At 43.0% G+C, this 21,930-nt stretch overlaps 1 protein-coding gene across 2 annotated transcripts; it reads left to right on the top strand.

Annotated features, from left to right (window-relative positions):
• Positions 1-4,824: 4,824 nt before the first annotated feature.
• Positions 4,825-20,535, top strand: SLC39A14 (solute carrier family 39 member 14). 2 transcript variants are annotated; one of them, XM_044660816.1, is made up of 8 exons: positions 4,825-5,792; positions 8,105-8,291; positions 12,236-12,405; positions 14,168-14,290; positions 15,605-15,793; positions 15,940-16,147; positions 17,207-17,391; positions 18,238-20,535. In XM_044660816.1, the coding sequence occupies exons 1-8, from the start codon at positions 5,544-5,546 to the stop codon at positions 18,382-18,384; spliced, it is 1,458 nt and encodes a 485-aa protein (XP_044516751.1). In that variant the 5' UTR covers positions 4,825-5,543; the 3' UTR covers positions 18,385-20,535. The 2 variants fall into 2 exon arrangements, with proteins under 2 accessions (XP_044516751.1, XP_044516750.1); XM_044660815.1 differs by lacking the exon at positions 12,236-12,405 and adding an exon at positions 9,393-9,562.
• Positions 20,536-21,930: the final 1,395 nt, after the last annotated feature.

Here is a 21,930-nt window from a genome sequence, read left to right as displayed (position 1 = left end):
GAGGGCACTGACCGCTGTCTCTTTCCTCTGCAAACCTTCCTCTGTACAGACAGGCACCCTGTGGGCGCTGGGTAAATATTGCTGGATGATGAGGACACGCCGGCAGATTCTAATCTTGTCTCCCTCCGGGGCTATTTTGTTTTGACTTTTTTTCCCATGTTTCCATGCCCATCCCTTCTCCTGAGGAATGTCAAGCTCTGGAGGCTGAGGAAGCGAGACCCAGACCTCTAGCTCCCCTCCCTGGCTGCTCTAGGTGGAGGGCAGCCTGGCATAGTTAAGACCATGGTGCCTGCTGGGCACACTTTAGAAATCTCTTTGCTTTGGGTGCCCCTTATCCTGCTAAGGGCATGAAGCAGAGATCCAGGGAGAGAGGAATAATTGGATCCCTTTAGGTTCATGTGAGCTAATAGGTTAAGTTAAAGCAGAGATTCTTAACCCTTTTTGCACATGTCTTGGACCCTTTTGACATTCTGATGTAGATTATGGACCCCTTCTCAGAATAATGTTTTAGAATGCATAAGATATATTTCAAATAATTACGAACAAAACCAATTATATGGGGAATTTAAAAAAAAATTCATATGTCTCAATTTAACCCATGCACATAGAAAAAAAGTTGTTGTTCAGTAGTGTCTGATTCTTTGTGACTCTCTTTGGGGTTTTCTTGGCAAAGATCCTAGAATGGTTTGCTATTTCCTTTTCCAGTTCCTTTGACAGATGAGGAAACTGAGATAAACAGGTTGAAGTGACTTGCTCAGGGTCACACCATTTGTCTGAGGCCAGATTCAAACTTAGGAAGATGAGCCTTCCTGACTCCAGGCCCAGCACTCTTGTCCACTAAGACACTTAAATCCCCTTAAAGAAGGAATAGTCAGTTAGTAATGAAGCCTAGGGCATGATCCCGAGTTAGTCACTCATCATCATAGTAATAATAGCCAGCAAAATCGTCACAGGTAAGCCTGTGAGACAGATGCTATTATTACCTGGATGTTATTGTTATCTCCATTTTACAGCTGAAAAACTGAGACTGTCCAAAGTTATTCTGGTTTGCCCAGGTCACACTGCTAGGAAGGATCTGTGGAGGGATTTGTATTTAGGTCTTCCTGACTCTAAATCCAGCACTCAGTCCTCCTCCTCACCCAATCCAATACATTAGTGGGATTTTCATGGTTGTGTTTCATTTGGAAGCATTGCCTAGGGTGGGGTAGGAGCGGGAAAGAGTCTCCTCTCTGCCCAGGGAAGTTCTGGGGGAACTAGATTGCAGAGCATTTTGAGAAGTTACTTCCAAATACAGAGAAGCCTTGGAGTCCTATCTGTAGCTGGTGTGACCATGAAAAGTAAAGACGTGTCTGTGTGTGCCTACGTATGTGTGTGTTTACTAAACATGCCGGCATTTATTTCATCCCTGAGAATATTATCATCCAAAGTCGTCACATTGGGAGCTGGCAGTTCTGCCTGGCGCTAGCTCTTCTCTGAGACTCTTCCTTCTCCAGTTGATGAGTCACAAGGAGAAAAAAATCTTTCCCTTTTCTTGGCTTTAGAATGGAAGCTCTGTTTGGCCCCACTGTGGCGTTCTCCAGCTTGGTCACTCACCTTCAACACTGGGCTTAGAAATACATAGCGTAGATGCCAACTGATTTGGTGGAAAGATGGCTCACTTTGCAGCCCAAAGACTGAGCTTTAAATCCCAACTCTGATGTTTCCTAACTCTGTGATCCAGCCAGTCACATTATCTCCTAGAGTTTCAGTTGTAAAATGGGGATGATAAGAATAAGAATGGCAGAAAAGTATAACTTCTTTTATTATAAAGATTACCAATTAGATGTAATAACACATTCCACATAAGTTTTCTGAAGTTACGTGATCCAAACTGTCTCTCTCCATCCTTTCCCAGAGCTGGCAAGCAATTTGATCTGGGTTAAACATGTATTATCACACAAAACATACAACTTAAAAAAAAAAAAAAAACTTTTGGGGACAGCAAGGTGGTTCAGTGGATAGAGCCAGGCCAAGAAATGGGAGGTCATCAGTTCAAATCTGGCCTCAGATACTTCCTAGCTGTGTGACCCTGGGTAAGTTACTTAACCCCCATTGCCTAGTTCTTACTGTTCTTTTGCTTTCAAACTAATACACAGCATTGATTCTAAGACAGAAGGTAAGGATTTGGGGGGGGGGGAATCTTTTAAAATGTTCACTTCTTAAAACAACTTTTCTTAGAACTTAAATTTCTACATAAAGGTGAGTTATAATTAATAATAATAAACAATGGCCTCAGCACTTCATGGTGCTTTGACTGAACACCTGATCTCATGGCAGAGATATTGGAGTGGTTCGATATTTCCTTCATTAAACAATGAACTTGTCCAAGATCATAATCAGAGCTATTGTCTTAAGAATGAGTATTTCTCCGGACTGAGTAAATTCTAAAGAATGTATTTGTCCTAGAAAGGAATTGATCCTAAAGAGGGCTTGGAGCAATGGCAGAAATACCATTAGGAATAATGTTACAACTTTTCCCCCACAGTTTCAGAGATTGTGTCTCTCCATAATCTTCAACCACATAAAAGAATATCAATACTTAAAAATAAAGGTTTTTGTTTCAGGCAATAGCTTGGAGGCCTTGGAAACTCTGAAAAGTATTCTGGATATAACTCAGCTTAACCTCTTTTTCCTGTTAGACTTGGGCCTGCCCATCTCTTTAGCCAGATGCAGTTTCTGTCCAAGATACATGTGCCAATAGATTAGCCCCATGGCCTTTCCACCCACCTAAATGTTAGTGTCTGGACGATGGGCATTCTTCATCTGCTAGGTTTTACTTGCATAGATCATTAAGCCCAACTCTTTTATTTTTCTTTTTAAGTTAAATTTTCTTTTCTTTTCCAATAACCCAACTGTTTTAGGTGGTTTGGAATCTTAAATAGTATGCTCCTCTAGTTTTGCTGGGCTTGATGCAATCAAGCACAATGTCATTTGCAAACAGAAGCATCTGGAGGACTTTACTGTGTGTGGGGAGCTCCTCTTCCGTTTGGACTTTGCACTAGATAACCTCTAGCATTGTGCATGATGCTTTCTGCAAACATGTGCCTCCCTGTTTTAGGACCCACTTCATATCTCTAATCTGTCATGCAGTTATGTCTAATGCAGAATTCTATCCAGTAGTCACTTATGACTTTAACATGTACACAGGAGACATGTTTGAGGGCATCCTTTAAGATGGCTTTTTCCTTTTCAGGATATTAAAAATGTGAATAATATTAAAAATAATCAGGAAACTTAAGTAAAATGGACTTGTATTCCTTGTATCTTTCAGTTGGTTGTGTGACTGTAAAGGTGAGTGACTTGATACATAGTTTTATCTATAAAATTTTACTTGCCTTTTCCTTTTCTGTATCATCATCTCAGCACTGGATGTGGCATTGTGGGGAAACTCCACCTTTCTGCCCTGCCATATCCCAATTTTCTGACAATAGCTTCTTCCATCTTTCTTTCAAAGGATTTAAAAAACTAGGCAGGGGCAGCTAGGTGACAGTGGATAGAGAGTCAGACCTGGAGATAAGAGGTTCTGGGTTCAAATGTGGCCTCAGACATTCTCAAGCTGTGACCCTGGGTAAGTCACTTAGGCACTGCGGGGGCCCCCTGCTCCCCCTCCCCCCCCCCGCTTGTCTAGTCCCTACCACTCTTCTGCCTTGGAACTGATACTTAGTATCATTTCTAAGACAGAAGCTAAGGGCTATTAAATAAATAAATAAAGATAATGACTAAGTAAAGGAATTTGAAACCAGTAAGTAAGCATTAGGGACCTACAAGATATTTCTTTTTTCTTCTTTTTTTCTTTTTTAAAAGTCTATTTAAATAATTAATCAATTAAGAATATTTTTCCGTCATTACATGAATCATGTTCTTTTTCTCCCCTCCTCCCTCCCCTCTCCTGTAGCCAATGTGCAATTCCACTGGGTTTTACATGTGTCATTGACCAAGACCTATTTCCATATTATTAATATTTGGACACTAGGGTCTACCACCCCAATCATATCCCCATCGAACCATGTGATCACGTGATCAAGCAGTTGTTTTTCTTCTGTGTTTCTACTCCCACAGTTCTTTCTCTGGATGTGGATAATGTTCTTTCTCATAAGTCCCTCAGAATCGTCCTGGATCTTTGCATTGCTGTTAGTGCAGAAGTCCATTACATTTGGTTTTACCACAGTGTATCCATCTCTGTGTACAATGTTCTTCTGGCTCTGCTTCTTTCGCTCTGCATCAATTCCTGGAGGTCTTTCCAGTTCACATGGAATTCTTCCAGTTCATTATTCCTTTGAGCACAATAGTATTCCATCACCAACAGATACCACAATTTGTTCAGCCATTCCCCAATCGAAGGGCATCCCCTCATTTTCCAATTTTTTGTCACCACAAAGATCATGGTTATAAATATTTTTGTACAAGTCTTTTTATCTATGATCTTTTTGGGGTACAAACCCAGCAATGCTATGACTGGATCAAAGGGCAGGCAGTCTTTTAGAGCTCTTTGGGCATAGTTCCAAATTGCCATCCAGAATGGTTGGATCAATTCACAATTCTACCAGCAATGCATCAATGTCCCAATTTTGCCACATCCTCTCCAACATTCACCACTTTCCTTTGCTGTCATGTTAGCCAATCTGCTAGGTGTGAGGTGGTACACCAGAGTTGTTTTGATTTGCATTTCTCTGATTATAAGAGATTTAGAACACTTTTTCATGTGCTTATTGACAGTTTTGATTTTTTTATCTGAAAGTTGCCTAGTCATGTCCCTTGCCCATTTATCAATTGGGGAATGGCTCTTTCTAAGACATTTCTAAGGGACAATTGATGGGACTTGCTGACACTATTATGGATGAAAGAGCAGGAAAAGTAAAAAAATGATGAATGGGATGGAATGCAATTATACCATATGAAATGATGAAAGGAATGGTTTCAGGGAATATCTTAGATAAACTTAGGCAGAGCAAAGTGAACAGAACCAGGAAAATAATTAACACAATAATGGAAGTTGTAAAGACAATCAGCCGTGAAAGAACCATGATTGGAGGAGCAATGACCCACCAGTCCCAAAGGACCAGTGATGACGATGGGAGCAAAGATGCAGAATGAGACCGCCATTTTGATTGATGGCTAATATGGGAATGTGTTGTGCTTGACTGTGATTATTTGTTACATAAGCTTTACCTTCTTTTTTCCCCAATGATGGGTGTGATATGGAAGAGAGAATAAATGCTTGTTCACTGAAAACATACTTACTGGCTCCTGACATTTCCTAGCTGTGTGACCCTGGGCAAATCGCTTAACACCAGTTACCTGGCCCTTGCCACTCTTCTTTCTTAGAATTGATACTTTGAAAAAAAGAAAGAAAGAAAACATTACTTTCAAAAAGTCCAGGGGGATGTTCAGATTTAGAATCTGTATGAAGACCATGGGGATGGGGATGAAGGATTTGGGAGGGGTGCTGGTTTGTTGGTCTTCATTGCTTCACTCTTGTTTCATGTAGCCCCCATCTAGTCACCATGAAGCCACAGCAAGCCCCCCAAAGCTTCGTGCTGCTGCTGCTGCTCTGCACCCTGGATGTTGCTTCCAGATCAGGGGCCTCTTCTCCCATCTCTGCCGCCTCCTTCCTTCAGGACCTCATGCATCGCTATGGTGAAGCAGACACTCTGACCCTGCAGCAGTTGAAGGCTCTGCTCAACCACCTCGACGTGGGAGTGGGTCGGGACAACATCACCCAGCCGGAGCTGGGACGGAGGAATCTCTCCAGGGTAAATGTGCTTTCTGTAGGAGTAGCTGCAGGTGTTTTGGAGGCTAATGGTTCTTCACCATCTGTCTGTAACATAGAGCTGATGAGTCTCCATGTTGGCATGATAATAGTAGTACTAGGAAATTCACTTTAAAGGTTTGCACAGTATTCTCTTTCCCACCCCCCTGTATCATACATTCCAAAAGATCTAGTGCAGTTTTAAGTTATCAGAACTTAATGTTGGGGTCACCAGGTATCAGTAGATAGAGCTCCTTGGGCAAGTCACTTAACCCCCATTGCCTAGCCCTTGCCACTCTTCTGCACCAATACATAATTGATTCTAAGACAGAAGGTAAGGGTTTAAAAAAAGAAAAGAAAAGGAATAGGCCACTCCCTTGTGCCTAGCTTTCACACTTCTCTGCCCACTGGGATTCTCCTCTCCTTTTAAGAGGAAGGTGACTAAGGGTGTGAATGGGGCTTGAGGCCATCCCATAAGGATCAGTTTTGAAGCAAAAACTATGGGGAACATTATGGGTGTCCTTCAGAATGAAAGAGTTGTGTTGTGGAGGGTTGGGTTCATCCTTCCTCCTCCTCAGATAACTCCTCATCAAGTGTGTTGTGGTGGAGATTCCTTTTGGGTGTGGTTTAGACCCTTTAGACTCTCCAGGTCTATGACCTAAGGCTCTTTTCTGGTGTTGCCTTTACTATTAAGGCCTACCTGGATTTTGATGGCTTACATCTGCTCCCACACCTAGTGGGAAGTGTCCTCTACTTTCTTTTTTTTTTTTTTAAACCCTTGTACTTTTGGTGTATTGTCTCATAGGTGGAAGATTGGTAAGGGTGGGCAATGGGGGTCAAGTGACTTGCCCAGGGTCACACAGCTGGGAAGTGGCTGAGGCCGGGTTTGAACCTAGGACCTCCCGTCTCTAGGCCTGACTCTCATGCCACTGAGCTACCCAGCTGCCCCCATGTCCTCTACTTTCTCAAAGGAACTTGTTTGGTTCTTTTCTTGACCCCCATCACACTTCACCTAGTCTAATTTGGGCTTATCTCTCTGTATGCTCTATCCCTTTAGAACCAAAAATGGTGAACTTCTGGAGGCCAGGAGAATAGTGGATGGTGTAGGGCTTAGAATCAAAAGGCTATGACTTTACAGGTTATACTTAGCTTCTTCAGTTTCCTCATCTGTGTATTTGAGAAAATAACAGCACTTGCTTCACGGGGTGCTTGGGAGAAGCAGACAAGATAACCCATGAAACACTTTGCAAAACTTAAAGCTCTACATAAAAGCTAAGTTATTAGGGGCAGGGACTGTATAGATTTTCATTTTCATATCCCCAGGGCTTTGTGAATAGTAGACATATACATTATTGAATTGATTCCTAGTAGTATATTCATATTCCTGAGTTAAAGTGAACAAACAAGTCAGATACGGTCCATTCTGCTATAATTTGACATAATGCATTCCTAGAAAGCACCTTGCTATGCCAGTCTCAAAATAAAAACCACAGGGCTCACAGGAAAAATGAGGTTATAGGTTCAACTCTCAAAAACTTCATCAGGGACACATAAAAAAAGGGGTGAAAACCAATACACAAAGGTAACATGCTTTTTGTGCAGTTAAATAGTTAATATTTAAGTTCTACAAAAGCTGTTGCTCCTCTTCAGCTTCCACAGGACCATGGTGGAAGGTGGTGGGGTGGGCTAGGGTTTGAGGACAGGGTCAAACCATCCCTCCTCTCCCCACAGCTCCTACTGCACCAGAAAATAGATGAAAAATATGGCACTTGACCTTGACAGAGCTTGGAAATTTGTTTGTGGAAGTGGGGTCAGAAAGGTTGTAATTCATGAGTTGTGAAGCATGGAGCAGTTTCTACATTTTCACTTGTTTCTCAAAATTGAGTATAAGCAAACTTGAAATTTGGATTATACTTAAAATGCTTCCTAATATACTGATTGCGTTGGAACACATCCATATTCTAGAAACAAGCATTATAACAGAAATGATCGTACGTAGGTGGAACCAGGTTATAGTGAGCCTTGACCCATCCTGGTTGCTTTTTGACGAAGAAGATGGGAAGGTATGGAGAGGGTGGGAAATGGGGTGAGATACCAAGGAGATAGCTGGCATTACCTGGATGTAATTGGCCTTTAGAAGGGAAGAGAATTCTGGACTTTCAAAGTGGCTTCATCACAAAAGAAACTGGAAATTGCTAAGCTTCAATGAAAATGGGAAACTATCTGTCTTCTTGAAAGACCTCTGTGTGAGGTTTCTATGTAAAGACCAAGCAAAGCTTTTGGATTCACTGGGGCTTCTGTTTTGTCTTTGTCCAGTGTTTTAGCTCTGCAGACCTCTTTGCTGCCCATAATTTCAGTGAGCAGTCAAAGATTGGCAGGCCCGAGTTGCAGGAATTCTGTCCCACAATCCTGCAGCAGCTGGACTCTCGAGCCTGCACCCTGGAGAACCAGGAGAATGAGGAGAACGAACAGACAGAGGAGGGAAAGCCAAGGGCAATAGAAGGTAAGCAGCAGGGGTGAGGTGTCTGAACACAGCATCACTCTTCCCTCAGGGTTTGTGTATCCCAGGGCTGCAGCATTGATGGCTGTTCCCATGGTGCTGGTCTCCCCCCTTCCTAGTGCCTGCCTGACCCAGGATAGGCCACAAGGAGAGCGACAGCCGTAGCAGCAGTTGTTCTCTCTATTCCTGACTCAGACTGATGGGTTGTTGAGCTCAGTGAACAGGGCTGGCTTGAGGCTGGCTTTTAGTTTCCTGAGAGATGACTGTGTGGTCCTATCTGACCAGACTTTAAAAATGAACTGCAACACAATGGCTCTGGAATGGCCCAAGTGCTCCTTTTTTTAGCCTTCAAGGCCCTCCGCATGTGGCCTTATTCTGCCTTTACAGCCCTTCTCCCATGACTCTCCTCCATATACACTCCCTCCCCACCAGACTGCTCATTATCCCCTGATAGTCCATTGGGCTTGTCTTCCTATCCTCACACAGATCCTGCCCATTGTCTCTTCTGGACATGTCCTCTGTGCTTATCTAAAGTTCAAGTCCTCTTCTCCCCTCTCTGGCCAGCCTTGTCCTTTGCTCACCATTCTAGCTCATCTCAATCTCTCCCTCTTCTAAAATCATGGAACCACTGTTGGGCCCTCCCACTGGATAATCAGTCGTGTGCTGCCTTGTGATAGCTCTCATCTCGTCCGTTATCATCTCTTAACTCACTGCTCAGGACCAGAGTGTAAGCAGCAGCCTGGGATTTATCTCCCAAGGCATGGACAGGTTGTGATCCGCTTAGGTGGAAAGAGTTCTCATCCTGGGAGCTCCCCTACACTGGCAGATTCTTAGCTCTTCTGTTTGATATTATTGTTAACTCTTTTTGAGTGTTTATGTCTTTTCTTCCCTATTAGACTGTTAACTCCTTGAGTAGAGACACCATGTCTCTTCCTTCTTTGCCTCCCCCCACAGGGCTGAGCACAGAGCAGGTGTTACTTCAGTGTTGGTTGGTTGACTCCAAGAATATGTGGGTGTTGAGCAGGGCCCTCCTCCCCAGGAGAAGCACCGATGTCTCCCCTCTGCCCTTGTTAACCAGGGCTGTCTGTTCTTGTTCCTCCACAGTGTGGGGCTTTGGTTTCCTCAGTGTATCCCTGATTAACCTGGCTTCTCTCCTGGGAGTTCTCGTCCTGCCCTGCACCAAGAAGACCTTTTTCAGCCGGGTCCTCACTTATTTCATCGCCTTGTCCATTGGAACGCTGCTCTCTAATGCACTCTTCCAGCTGATCCCAGAGGTGTAGTAGACCAGAAAACAAACAATCAAACAAAAAAACTATTTTCTTTTTGCGCCGACAGCTGGGATTTCCATCATCAGCTGACTATTTTTCTCCATTTCATTCCATTCACCTACCCAGTGCCATCCAGAAAATAAAATTTCCCTTTTGTGCTGAGCCTCGACACCAAACATGCTTTACCCTGTTGGATTTCTAGGGCCTTCTCTTTTTTCCACAATCCCAAGGAGCTCTCAGGTTTGTCTCTGGCCTCTTCAGGCAATGTCAAATGCAAGGTTCTTCTCTCTTCCTTCCTTCCCTTTCCTCTATTTAGAGTTCTCCTGTAGCTTGCCTTTTTTTTGTCCAAACCTTAATTTCATTAGTAAGGAGAACTCCAATTGTGGAAATTCCCTCCTCTAGTACAGACCAGCAACTCTGTAATTTGTAATCTTAAAGGATTGCCTGTAAGACACTTAAATGTAGTAAGACACTTAAATGTAGTAAGAGAAAGAACTTGTTCTAAGGTCTTCCTTTCTTTGAGACTGGCCCATTATCCTATTCCAGGAACTTAATATTTCCTCATAGTCTCTCATTACGGTTACTAAGTGGAAAGCTGGTACTTCTGCTGGGAAATTCCTGCCCTTAGGTAAATGTAACCTGCTAAGGGCATGTGTTCCCTTGTGCCCATAGTTTATGGGCACCTTAACTCATGATCCTGTTGAGAGGTTAAGCCTGATAATTAAGGAAAAATCCTAAAAAATGAAATGTGGATCTGGGATGGAAGGAAGATTATCCACAATATGGCTGATAGAAATGACACAAAAGTCTTCAACTGAGGCATGCAGAGAGCCATACAGTAGTCAAAGATTATGAAAGAGAATAAAGCCAGGAAAAGTTGGTCGGGGAGTTCTTTTGGCAGTGTCTGAACAACCGTCTAGACCTTGCATCTTGACACTTTCCTGATAGAGCTGGTGTCCTGATGGCTTGTTGGGGCTTTTTGTAAATTATGAAGCATTTGTTAATTTTGGTTTTTAATTATGTAATTCAAGAGCTGCAAAAATGATACTCAATTTGATGATCTTCCTAACAAAAGAAAAATCTGCTCTCCTTCCTTCCTGTGTCTAGCGCAGTGCCCAGGAAGATGTAAGTTCTTAATGAATATTTGTTTACTGACTGACTACCCTGACCCTTTTTGCCCTTTGTAACCAGCAGGGAAAGAAACAACAGAGGCTCATGGCCTGGCCAAACAGAATTTTGAAATCTCTGAATTTCCATACTATTACTTTTTGGAATGACAGATTAATTTTTTCTTGGGTTCATCTCAACAGCAATTCCAGGGAACCACTTTTTCAGTCAGGGGCAGATAAACTTTTGTCCCTTTTCTCAGGGAAAAGTTAAAAGCTCCCTGGCCCCTAAAGTCCCTTTTATCTCTCAGTCAATGAATTTAAGCAAAGGCTAGGCCTTTTGTTCATTACTCCTCCAACTTCCTTAACCAAGCCTCTCATTTGTAAGATAAGTAGGTTTCCCTTCCTGTAGTGGAGGGATGACAGCAAAACATAGGCTGCCATCTTCCATATGCCCACCCAAGAGATTTATAAAGCCAAATGAGGTTGTTCGGCTTACCTAAGGTTTGGCAGCTATGGCCAATGCCATTCAAAATAACTTCCTTCTCCACTCCCATCCTCACCCAGGGCAATCCTCATCTTCTTGGTTTATTGTTTTTGCAGCTCTAAAAGCTTAATTTTATTTTCTTCTTTGATATGAAATGCCTTTTTCCCCTAATTGAGCAGAAATGAAATGATTGTGTACATGCTCCACCCCTGTCATAGTTCACAGGTGCCATTTTCTGGGATCCTAATAGCAACCTGTATTTGGCACAACCTGATTCAAGATGGTGGCTGTGGCCCAGGGTCTATGAAGGAACTGGGACATGGAGTGTGTGACACTGAGAAATGCTGCAGGAGAAATTGTATAATGATCTGGCCAGTCCTAGAGCTCTGTTTTCTAAGTTTAGGTCTCCCAAAAAAGAGAACTAGGCAAGTCTAGGATATAAGACTGATGATGGATGTAGGAAAATGCCCTAATTACTTGTGTGTCCTTCTTATTCCTCCATCATGCCATGCCAACAAATTTTGTCTTTATTTACCTTCCATTAACTAATCAAAATAACAGTAATGCACACTCGAGATTTAATTCACAAAGCAAAAGTACCAGGAGTTCTGCCTCTTGCTATCTGCCTTTATCCTGCAAAAGCTAGAGGCTTTCAGTCCAAAGACTCTCATGGTCATAGAGAGGACTCATGACAGGTATAACCACACTGCTCATCATTCAGAAGTTGGCAGGTGTGGCTGTGACAGCTTTTTGGAGAATTATTTAGAGGGAAACCGAAACCCAAATTACAGGGCTCAAAGGGCTGCCTTAAATCTCCTTGTTGTAATCTGAATCAATTCAATAAAATTTTTTCCAACTCAAATCACTAACAAATGTTCTGTTTTCTCTCTCCCTCCCTCCCTCTCTCCATCTCTGATTCTCCTTTTTTGTTTTTCTGTGAACCCTTTCTGCCCTTGTCCCAACACCAAACAAACCTTTCCCCATTTCTTTCCATTCCCAATCCTCTGAAACCTATGGGTCGATCTTCTTTTGGGGCTTTTCTTCTTTCCCTATCCCCCTTGGGTGGGGTTGGCTTCCCGACTGCAGTGTGGGGATACGGTCTCCTTTGTGTGACCGTCATTTCCCTCTGCTCCCTGGTTGGGGCCAGCGTGGTGCCCTTCATGAAGAAGACTTTTTACAAGAGGCTGCTGCTCTACTTCATAGCTCTGGCGATTGGAACCCTCTACTCCAATGCCCTCTTCCAGCTCATCCCTGAGGTATGCAGAGGGTCCTCCCACACGGGAGGATGTCTGGTCTCCTTGGGTGGATGGGTGGGCTTAAGTAGGGAACCTTCCACTTTAAGGGAAGGTGTGGAGAGAACGCTTTGAGTCCTTTTAGCTTGAATTAGGACTTGATCTGCTCTAATAAGATCACTTGGTGCTCTCCCTTCACCCCCTACTTGAGCTCTTGGCTCTCTCTCAACCACAGGTAAATCAGTTCCTAAGAGTGTAGGCTCAGCTCAAAAGTCTTTTTGGTTTCTGGAGTAAAGAAGTGGGAGACCTCACCAGAATTTGGGTCTTGCTTAGTGGTTCCATTCTCCTCTGTTCAGAAAGGTGGATATAGGGCAAAGGTGGCCCACACGAGATCCTTCATGGTCAGAAGTTGTTGTTGATGGCATGTGTTGAAGGCACCTTTGCCCCCTCACATAGCTGAACTGGCATGCTCTCCACAATGGGGAATAGTACGCAAATATTTTGAAAGTTTGGTAATCAGGTCCTGAGAATCTTCATTTGATTATGGCTTAACCAGAGCGACTTCCTGTCTCTAGCTTGTGATGAGATTTTTCAGTCCATTGTCTCTGACAGATCTGGGCCCAGCAGTAACTGAGACAGAAATAATACAGCTTCCTGATTGTATTTGTTCTACAAAGTGTTTTCATGTCTGTTTTCTCCACCTGATTTTTATATCAGCCCTGTGAGAGATCAGGCAGGTAATCTTCTCCTCCTTAGATAAGGAAGGTAAGTGATTTACTCTAGGCGGTGGTCCAAGGGAGAGCAGGAGCCAGAGAGCTAGACTTCTTCCTGATGCAATGGCTGCAGACCACAGTCTGTTGATGTTGAAGGAGAGAGATGAGATGAGTTGCCTGTGTCTTAGCTGGCATGTCTTTTAGGAGATTGGCTCTCCTGAGGAGCACAGCAGGTTATCCTGTCCACAACTATTCTCTACATCCAGATTGCCTACTGATTAGTCAGACTTATTTGCATCCAATGATGTTATTGAAAGAAGTCTGGGAGCTACTCTAGCCTTTTAGGGGAATTTAGATTCAGAGGTGGGTCTCCTGAGATCATCCAGTAAGTCAACAGATGAATCTCAGGTTCAGACTTCTGGTCTTGGTCATCCTTCAATCAGATTCTGTTTGTTTCCTGGATATAAATGAGGAAGCTACTGGAAGAACCTTGAGCAAAAGTTGGAATGTGCTGGACTTGCTAGTCTGATATCTCATTTCTGCCATGTGCATTTCTATTTGGGAATGGATTACCTGTCTTCTGGCATATAGAAGAAATGGATTTCCTGTTATAAAGTCTGATTTGCATCATTTTCTTTTGTGCTCCCAGATAGTGCAGCCAGGGACACTCTTAAGTAAGAAGAAAAGATAGTCACTGACATTCTATTCAGATGGAGTTGATTGCTCAGTCAGAGGACTTAATGATAAAGATTGTACTTTGGGGAAAAAGAAGGAAAAAACCCAACTAGTAAGATTCAGAAAAGGCATGTTTAGAGGTAGGTACCCAAGGTCATATCCCTGTAGTTTCTCCATTCTCTTAGTAAACAGCTGAGAGGTTTAGGAGAATTTTTCTCATAAAGCATCTCTGATCAGGCCTAAGAGTCCTGTATCAATAAAACATTAATGTTGGATCCTCTTAGAAGGAGAATTCTTGGCTTGTTAGATCACTGCCATAGTCTGGGATGACGGTGCCAGAGGACCCCAGTGACAGTTTTACATTGCTGTAAACTCATTCTGTTGTTCTGTGTCCACAGGCTTTTGGATTCAACCCTCTAGAAGATTATTATGTCTCAAAATCAGCAGTGGTATTTGGGGGCTTTTACCTCTTCTTCTTCACAGAGAAGATTCTGAAAATGCTTCTCAAACAGAAAGACGAGGTGAGGCTGAAGGGGCTGGCAAAGGAATCTCTCCTAACAAGGTTCTCTTCTCAAATAATTTTTCTGTATTTTACCATAAGTCCATTACCTTGAACTTCCACATTCCTCTCAAAGTCTTATCAAGTGTGTTTGCATCTCACCTTATGGGTAGACTAGAGGGAAGGTGTGAGAGGGAGATCCAAGTTAAGTAGTGACTGACTCAAGAGGACAGCTCAAGTCCAATAGCAAGAGGAGAGTGATGATTCTGCTCTTATTCTAGTTACTGTTCTCAGGGTTTTATCCACAGGGATTGAGGTATAGAATAATAATTATGTGACTATAAAATGATGAAACTAGTTTTCTGGTGTAGTTTGTAAATTGACTATAATTAACAAAATTATGTATATATGTAGACTAAAAAGACTATTCTAAAAGAAGGACTCTAAGAATGTTTTGAATAATATCAGCCTTGTTAAAATGAGGTATACATATGTGTAGCTTCCTAAGATTGACTACCTTGGTGGAGAGGGCAGCTAGGTGGCTCAGTAGAGAGAGAGCCAGGCCTGGAGTTGGGAGGGCCTGGATACAAAACAAACCTGGCCTCAAACACTTCCTGTCTATATGATTTGGGCAAGTCACTTAACTCTCATTGCCTAGTCCTTACCACTCTTCTGTCTTGGAACCAACACACAGAATGGATTCTAAGGTGGAAGAGTTTTTAAAAAAGGGGACAAAAAAGAAAAGAAATGAGTGGAGAGGAGAGGGAGAGTGGCATTTTCATTGCTCTTTGGGAAGTTATAAGTTCTGCTACATTTGTCTAAAAAAATACAAATTCATTTTATAGTCATGTTCTATACTACCTCGTGACCTCTTTTATTGTTATCTTGTACAATAAATCATATTTAGACTTCTTATTTTAAAAAAAATTTTAAATTCTTCCCTTCTGTCTTAGAATCCATACCGTGTATTGGTTCCAAGACAGATGAGTGGTAAGAACTAGGCAATGGGGGTTAAATGATATTACCCAGGGTTACACAGCTTGGAAGTGTCTGGGGCCAGATTTGAACCTAGGACCTGGCTCTCAATCCACTGAACCACCTAGCTGGCCCCATTTATACCTTTTATTATTATTTAACTTTGCAAATGTATTACCTTGTTTCCCCCTAATAGATTATAAGCATCTAAGGATGAGCTCCACGTCTTATAGGTATTTCTCCATGGTATCGCATGCATAGTTAACACTTAATAGATACATGCTGATTTTATGGGCAATAAGAAATTCCTCCCTTTTAGTTGCTCATTTCCTGTGTATCCTCCACCTTCCTGTCCCCCTAGCATCACCATGGGCATAGCCACTATGTCTCTGAGACTCTCCCTTCCAAGAAGGACCAGGAAGAGGGAGTGACTGAGAAGCTGCAGAATGGAGATTTGGATCACATGATCCCACAGCATCTGAATAGTGACCTGGAGGGCAAGGCTCCAGTGATGGACGAGAAGGTCATCGTGGGCTCCCTGTCTGTCCAGGTATGTGGCTCTTCATTTACTGAACGCCAGGGACCTGTATGATTAGTGATGGAGCTCTGGCTGTGTGGTTCTTCACTTATTGTCGAAAAAGCTCTCTTCTCTCTCTAATATTCTTCTGGGTTGGTGGGAAATTGGCTTTCTTATAGGACTTACAGGCATCCCAGAGTGCGTGTTACTGGATAAAAGGTGTCCGCTACTCTGACATTGGCACTTTGGCCTGGATGATCACCCTGAGTGACGGCCTCCACAACTTCATTGATGGCCTGGCCATTGGCGCCTCATTCACTGTGTCTGTTTTCCAAGGCATTAGCACCTCGGTGGCCATCCTCTGCGAAGAATTTCCACATGAATTGGGTATGTAGGAACCATCTTTGTTCTGATTGTACTGCTCACACACGTGCCCTTTATGGAGCCTATGCCTCCCCACTTCCAATTCCACAAAAATATCTCTTGTGGTCATTTGTAGAACAGTAAGCTCCTTTTGAGGGCAGGGGTTGTTTTGGTTCTGTCTTTGCACATAGTAGGTGCCTAATAAATTTTTCAAATTGGATTAAATACATTTTCCCTGACCTGATTTGAAATTTAGCCACTGCCTCTTAAAAGAAATATTTGCCAACTTTGAAGAGGGGCCAAAAAATAATGTCTTCTTTCTTTCCTTCCTTTCCTGTATAACATGATTATGAAAGATGAGCCTTTAATTCAGTGTTCTGTTTTGGCATCGGTTTTTGAAGACTTTACCCAGGGAGAGCAAGCTTTGATAGGTGCCACCAAACTGAAACAGGCTTAGCCATGGGCTGCCTTCAGTTGCTGTAGGACCCGGTTCGCTAAATTCAGAGAGAATCTGAGAGTTGACCAACAGACAACTCTCAGATTTTTTTCATTTTCATAGCAACTCATGAAAACCAACTACAAAGACAAGAAGGGATTATTCATACTGATGAAATTATACATCTTTCTAGTATTAATATGGTATTTTTACAGAGTTGTTATATGTCCTGACTGAGAGCATTTAAAAAGCTGTCTAAACTGGAGCTTCTTTGAAGCCAAGTAGTTGCTAAAATGTGAGCCAGAGAAAAGAAATAAGGGTTGTGATGAACTTACACATTTTGCTTCTCCATTAAACAAGACAGAAACTGAAGGCTATTCTAATCTGTATGCCTTTATTAATTCATATGAATTAGTTTCTGCCACCGGGCTTTGGGCATTTGGCCAATTGTAAGAAGCTTTGGAGCCTTTGGATTTATTTGCTTTTTACTCCATTTGTTTCACAATAACTTTTGGGCAAGCCCTGATTATCCATGAACTTTATCTTTGAAGGCTTGTCCCCTCCAGACCTTTTCCATTCTTCCAAAACCTGTGCCATCTGACTTCTTATTTTTATTTTCTTCCTCCTATCTTTGTTCATCTTTTTAGGAGATTTCGTCATTCTGTTAAATGCTGGAATGAGTATCCAACAGGCTCTCTTCTTCAACTTCCTCTCTGCCTGCTGCTGCTACCTCGGTCTGGCCTTTGGGATTTTGGCCGGCAGTCACTTTTCTGCCAACTGGATCTTCGCTCTTGCCGGGGGAATGTTCCTATATATTGCCCTGGCTGATATGGTAAGTCCTCAAAAGTTAATGCCACCTGGGAAGAGCTGAACGTGATCCTTACATTCTTTGTATGGGAAGGTCTCAGAGGATAGAGGGCCAGGCCCAGAGTTAGGAGAACCTGGGTTCAAATCTGGCCTCAGACACTTCCTAGCCTTACTGTTTTTCTATTAGGAACCGATACTAAATTATTGATCCTAAGATAGAAGGTAAGGGTTTAAAAGAAAAGAGAGAGAGATTATAGGACACTTTTCATAAGAGATGATGAGTATATTGACCATCTCGCTCCACTGTCATTTTATAGAATGCCCCAGGCTCTCTTGCATCTTCCAAGGCACATGGCATCCTTAAATTTGCTAAATGTTTGGACTGTTATGTTTCCAACATAAAGCTTTCCTCTGAAGACTGCAGTTGGCTTCAGTTGGCTCATTCCCCACTAATGGTATAAAAGTTTAGGGGAAGTCCAGCTCCCTTTCTCCAAGCCACAGATGGCATGGGCACAAGCATAGGCTTCTTCTATATGGCTGGCTTAAATTGCTGCTGTACCCTCTCACCATTGCTGACTGCGTTCTGGAGGCAAATCAAGCCGTAACTGTACTGTGTACATAATAAAAAGGTTTGTTTTCAGGCAGTGTTCAAAAGCTGCCAGGGACAGAAACTTGTTTCCTCTTCCTCTAAAGTTGCAGAGGAGAAAAGCTGGGCACACGTGGCTATTAAATTCTCCCCGCTGCTGCTGTTGCCTTCTCTTCCTTCACCCGGGCATTGGAGCCACCTGCAGAACTTGCCAGGACCTAGGCTGGGTTACTAGGAAGATGTGTCAGGGCAGAAGTGCAGCTCTCTCCTTCTTGTCTTTTTCAGTTCCCAGAGATGAATGAAGTTTGCCGAGAAGATGAAAGGAGCGGCAGCATATTAGTTCCCTTTATCATCCAGAACCTGGGCCTGCTCACAGGCTTCACCATCATGCTCGTTCTCACTATGTACTCAGGGCAGATTCAGATTGGGTAATGCCATGCTGTGAGGAGTGGGGCTGGCAGAGGAACCCTGGGATGCTCAGTCACCAGGTAGCACGGGTTTGAAGACATCATTTCAACAAAGCACAGCAGAAGAGGCCAGTTTCTGCCTCGGGCTGTTCTACAGACTGTATCCCCCTCCTCTAAATGTCAGCTCTCTCACCCAAAACCCTGTATCCTAGACATGAACTTCCCTAGTAACTGGTTGCTAGGTAGTGCCTCCCACCCCTCTGCCCTCTCTCTTTTCTCAGAGTGACTCTGGACAGTAAAAACAACACAGAACACACATCCAACTTCTCCCCTTGGCGACTTTCTGGCATTTCTCGGTCAACAAGCACTGCGGGCAGTGGTCCTGACAAATTCCAGAACCTGTTTCCTTGCTGCTCCAGCACGTATCCCAGACTCTCTCACCCAAAGGGATATCTCGTAGTTATTCCTTGGGATTAGGAGATGCATCTGGACCTCACCACGTCCCCTTGTGAGGAGAGTTCACCTCTCGCACGGAGAGAAGATCCATCTCATCCCTTCAGAGTTTCTTTAGTTGCCTCATGCTTCTCAAGGGAATGGGCCGAGGAGGTTTTTATGAGAGGGAGAATGAAGGCAAAAATGAGAAGAAAGACGAAACCACGTTTCTTCTGCGGCGATGATGGCCTCTCCTCGTGAAGGACTGGGGTGTATCGAGCTCCCAGAGGCATCCCCAACACGCCATGACTTTTCCTCTCTTCCAGACTCCACAATAGATGTAACTATTACTGCCTCAGCCTCCTCTTTCCTCCAGAGTAACACTGAGAGTGGAGGGATGGGATTCCTGCAGCTTCCAGGAGGATCTTCTCACCTCTTTAGAAGCATCTCCCAGGAGTATTCAGGGTGCTCTTGTTAGAGAGAGGACGATACAAATCTTCTCCCCAAGTCACACCTTTTACCACAGGGACAAGTCGGGGTGGAGTGGGACAGGTAAAGGGAAGTGGGGCTGGTCAGGATTCAGAATGGGCCAAGGGCCAAGCATGAGGCCAGAAGGTGCTGGTTTGAGCAGTGTAGAGTAATGATCACCCTGTGAATTAGCTTCCAGTACCACTGCCTGTTGCGATGCTTACCAAGAAAAACAAAATTAAGATGGCGGTGTGATTGGGCCTTGGACTCCCAACTTTTTCAAGCTCGATGTACCTGTTGAAGCTAGAGCCCAGCCCTAGGGAGTGTGATGGTATGGTCAGAACTTTGGCTTCAAGGGATAGCTGTTCCCCAAGTTCACTAGGTGAATTGATTTATTATTATCATATTGATAAAGTCTAATTTTTCAGCCACTTGGGCAGTGAAGACCCCTGGAAGTCATTTAGGCAGTGCCTCACTGTTGTAACCCAGGGGCGGTCTTGGCTAATACTCATTTACTTAATTGGTAAGGTTGGTAATTCGAGCTAGCATTGAGGTTTTTCCTTCTGTTCATGTCTGAAAATGAACATGGGGCTGATCTGTAAGAAAAGGTACTGCAGCACCCTCCATCAGATACTAATTAAAACAGCATTTTTTTTTTAAATCCTCTGGGGAACTTCCTTCATGCCACCATCCTGCAGGGGAAAAAAATGCCACCAATAAGGGAACTGCTGGTAATTCACTGCCAAGAGTTTTTCTCTTTGTCTTGCTTGTGGCCTGGGGTAGGCTGAAGTCGGGCTTAAATAAGGAGAACTTTTGGCATTCAAGGTTGTGGGAAGGGCAACTTACATCAGCATCAAGGTCCACTTGTACTAAAGAGCTGTTTCTTTGGATTGGGAACCTCTCATTTTCTTCTTTTAAATCACCTTTTCCATTTTTCTTTTCCCCAGAAATGCTTTCAGGAGCTGGAGAAACCAAATCTATTCTAGATCATTCTCTGATACAGGAGAACCAGCAGAAAGCCTTTAGTTTTCTTAACCCATGTTTTCATCAAAATGTGTAAAAGCTCCTCTCTGAAAGATTCTTTCTGCCTTTCTAAAATAATACTAGATGGTTTGCCTTAGTAGAGAATATCAGTTTAGGGGCAAAGACTTCCTGGTGTAGGAGAGTTTTAAGTTATTCAGTAGTATAATAAAATTACTTGAAATTGCTTAGAAATCTGAAATGTTAAAAATAGGACATTATCTTCTTTCTTGCATACATATTAACTTTTTTTTCTTCAAACCCTCACTTTCTTCTGTCTTAGAATCAATAACTATGTATTGGTTCAAAGTTAGAAAGGCAGAAGGGCTTGGCAATGGGGGTTAAGTGACTTGCCTAGGGTCACATAGCAAGGAAATGTCTGAGGCCAAATTTGAACCCAGGACCTCCCATCTCCAGGCCTGGCTCTCTATCCACTGAGCCTCCTAGTTGCCCCTACATATATATATATTAACTTAAGAACTTTTCCTTCTCCCATATCTGCCCCAAGGAAGTGCATATTACACTACAAAATGGTAAAAAGACCAATTATGGCAAGGGAAGTCAGAGCAATATTCCTGCATCTGATTGAAAGCTGCTGTTAGCAACAGACCTGCCTTATATGCTGAAAATATGACTGTCATGTATTGATGGAAAATTCAGTGCCATTTTAATATGCATTTCCCCTTGGATTTTAGCTGTTGAACGTGCAGTTTTAGATCAATTTGATATATATATATATATATATATATATATAAGGATATTATTCTATCTCCTACGCCTGTACCCCTACTTTTACTGCTCGTGTGGGCTAGCTGTATTTCACTGTCTGAAATAGGGGCAGATTGAGATGGGAGAAGGGGGTGAGGAGTTTGGTCCTCCACCCCCCAACCCCCAGGGAGGGCGTGAATACAAAATTAGGCTAGGACACGATTCCCTACCATTTTGGGGGGAAGCAGCTTTCCCTTCCGTTACTAGGCCGCAGGAGTCTCTCCAGCCTTTGCAGGGTTAGGAGTGGGGTTGAAGTGAGAACATCTGGAGAAGTTCCCACTTGAGTGGCCGATCTCAGCACCTTCTTCATCCTTTATTTGCCCTTTGTCTGCAGTTTGTAAGACGCCCTTTCTGCCTACCTTCCCTAGGTCTGTTCCTAAGTGAGCCATCTTCCATCACAGTGGCCTCAGGATGACAATTTGAAGAGGCGCTCTGTAATTTCACTTAGCAGTACACATTGTATTGAGGGTGTGCAAGGGGGGAAATCACTGAATTGAGTTTTTATTATTCATTTCTTTTTACAGTTCTACAATTCCATCACAGTGTTCTTTAAAAACAAACAAACAAACAACTCAGGTGTCATAAGAAAAAAATAAAACCCAAGAATATATTGTCATGTGGACTGTAACCATTTTATTTGTAAGATTCTATAAATAAATTTATATTCTGTAATGACTGAGAATCCTAGGAGTGGTCTGTTGCCAAACTGTACTGTATTAAGGCAGCTGAAGAGGCAATGAAGCATTTTAAACACAAGGTGGTGCAAGTGTACACAGTTAGTGTTTTTTGTTTGTTTGTTTTTTATCCCGGAGGGTTTGGGCTGGGATTGTTTCCAACTTTGCTGAGATTTCTCTTTGCCCATTCTGAGAATGGGCAGCATACT

This window comes from Gracilinanus agilis, chromosome 2 (genome assembly GCF_016433145.1).
Source record: "Gracilinanus agilis isolate LMUSP501 chromosome 2, AgileGrace, whole genome shotgun sequence".
NCBI classification, from domain to species: Eukaryota; Metazoa; Chordata; class Mammalia; order Didelphimorphia; family Didelphidae; genus Gracilinanus; species Gracilinanus agilis.
The sequence above is the reverse complement of the archived record's forward strand: the minus strand, read 5'-3'. Positions and strand labels throughout refer to the sequence as shown.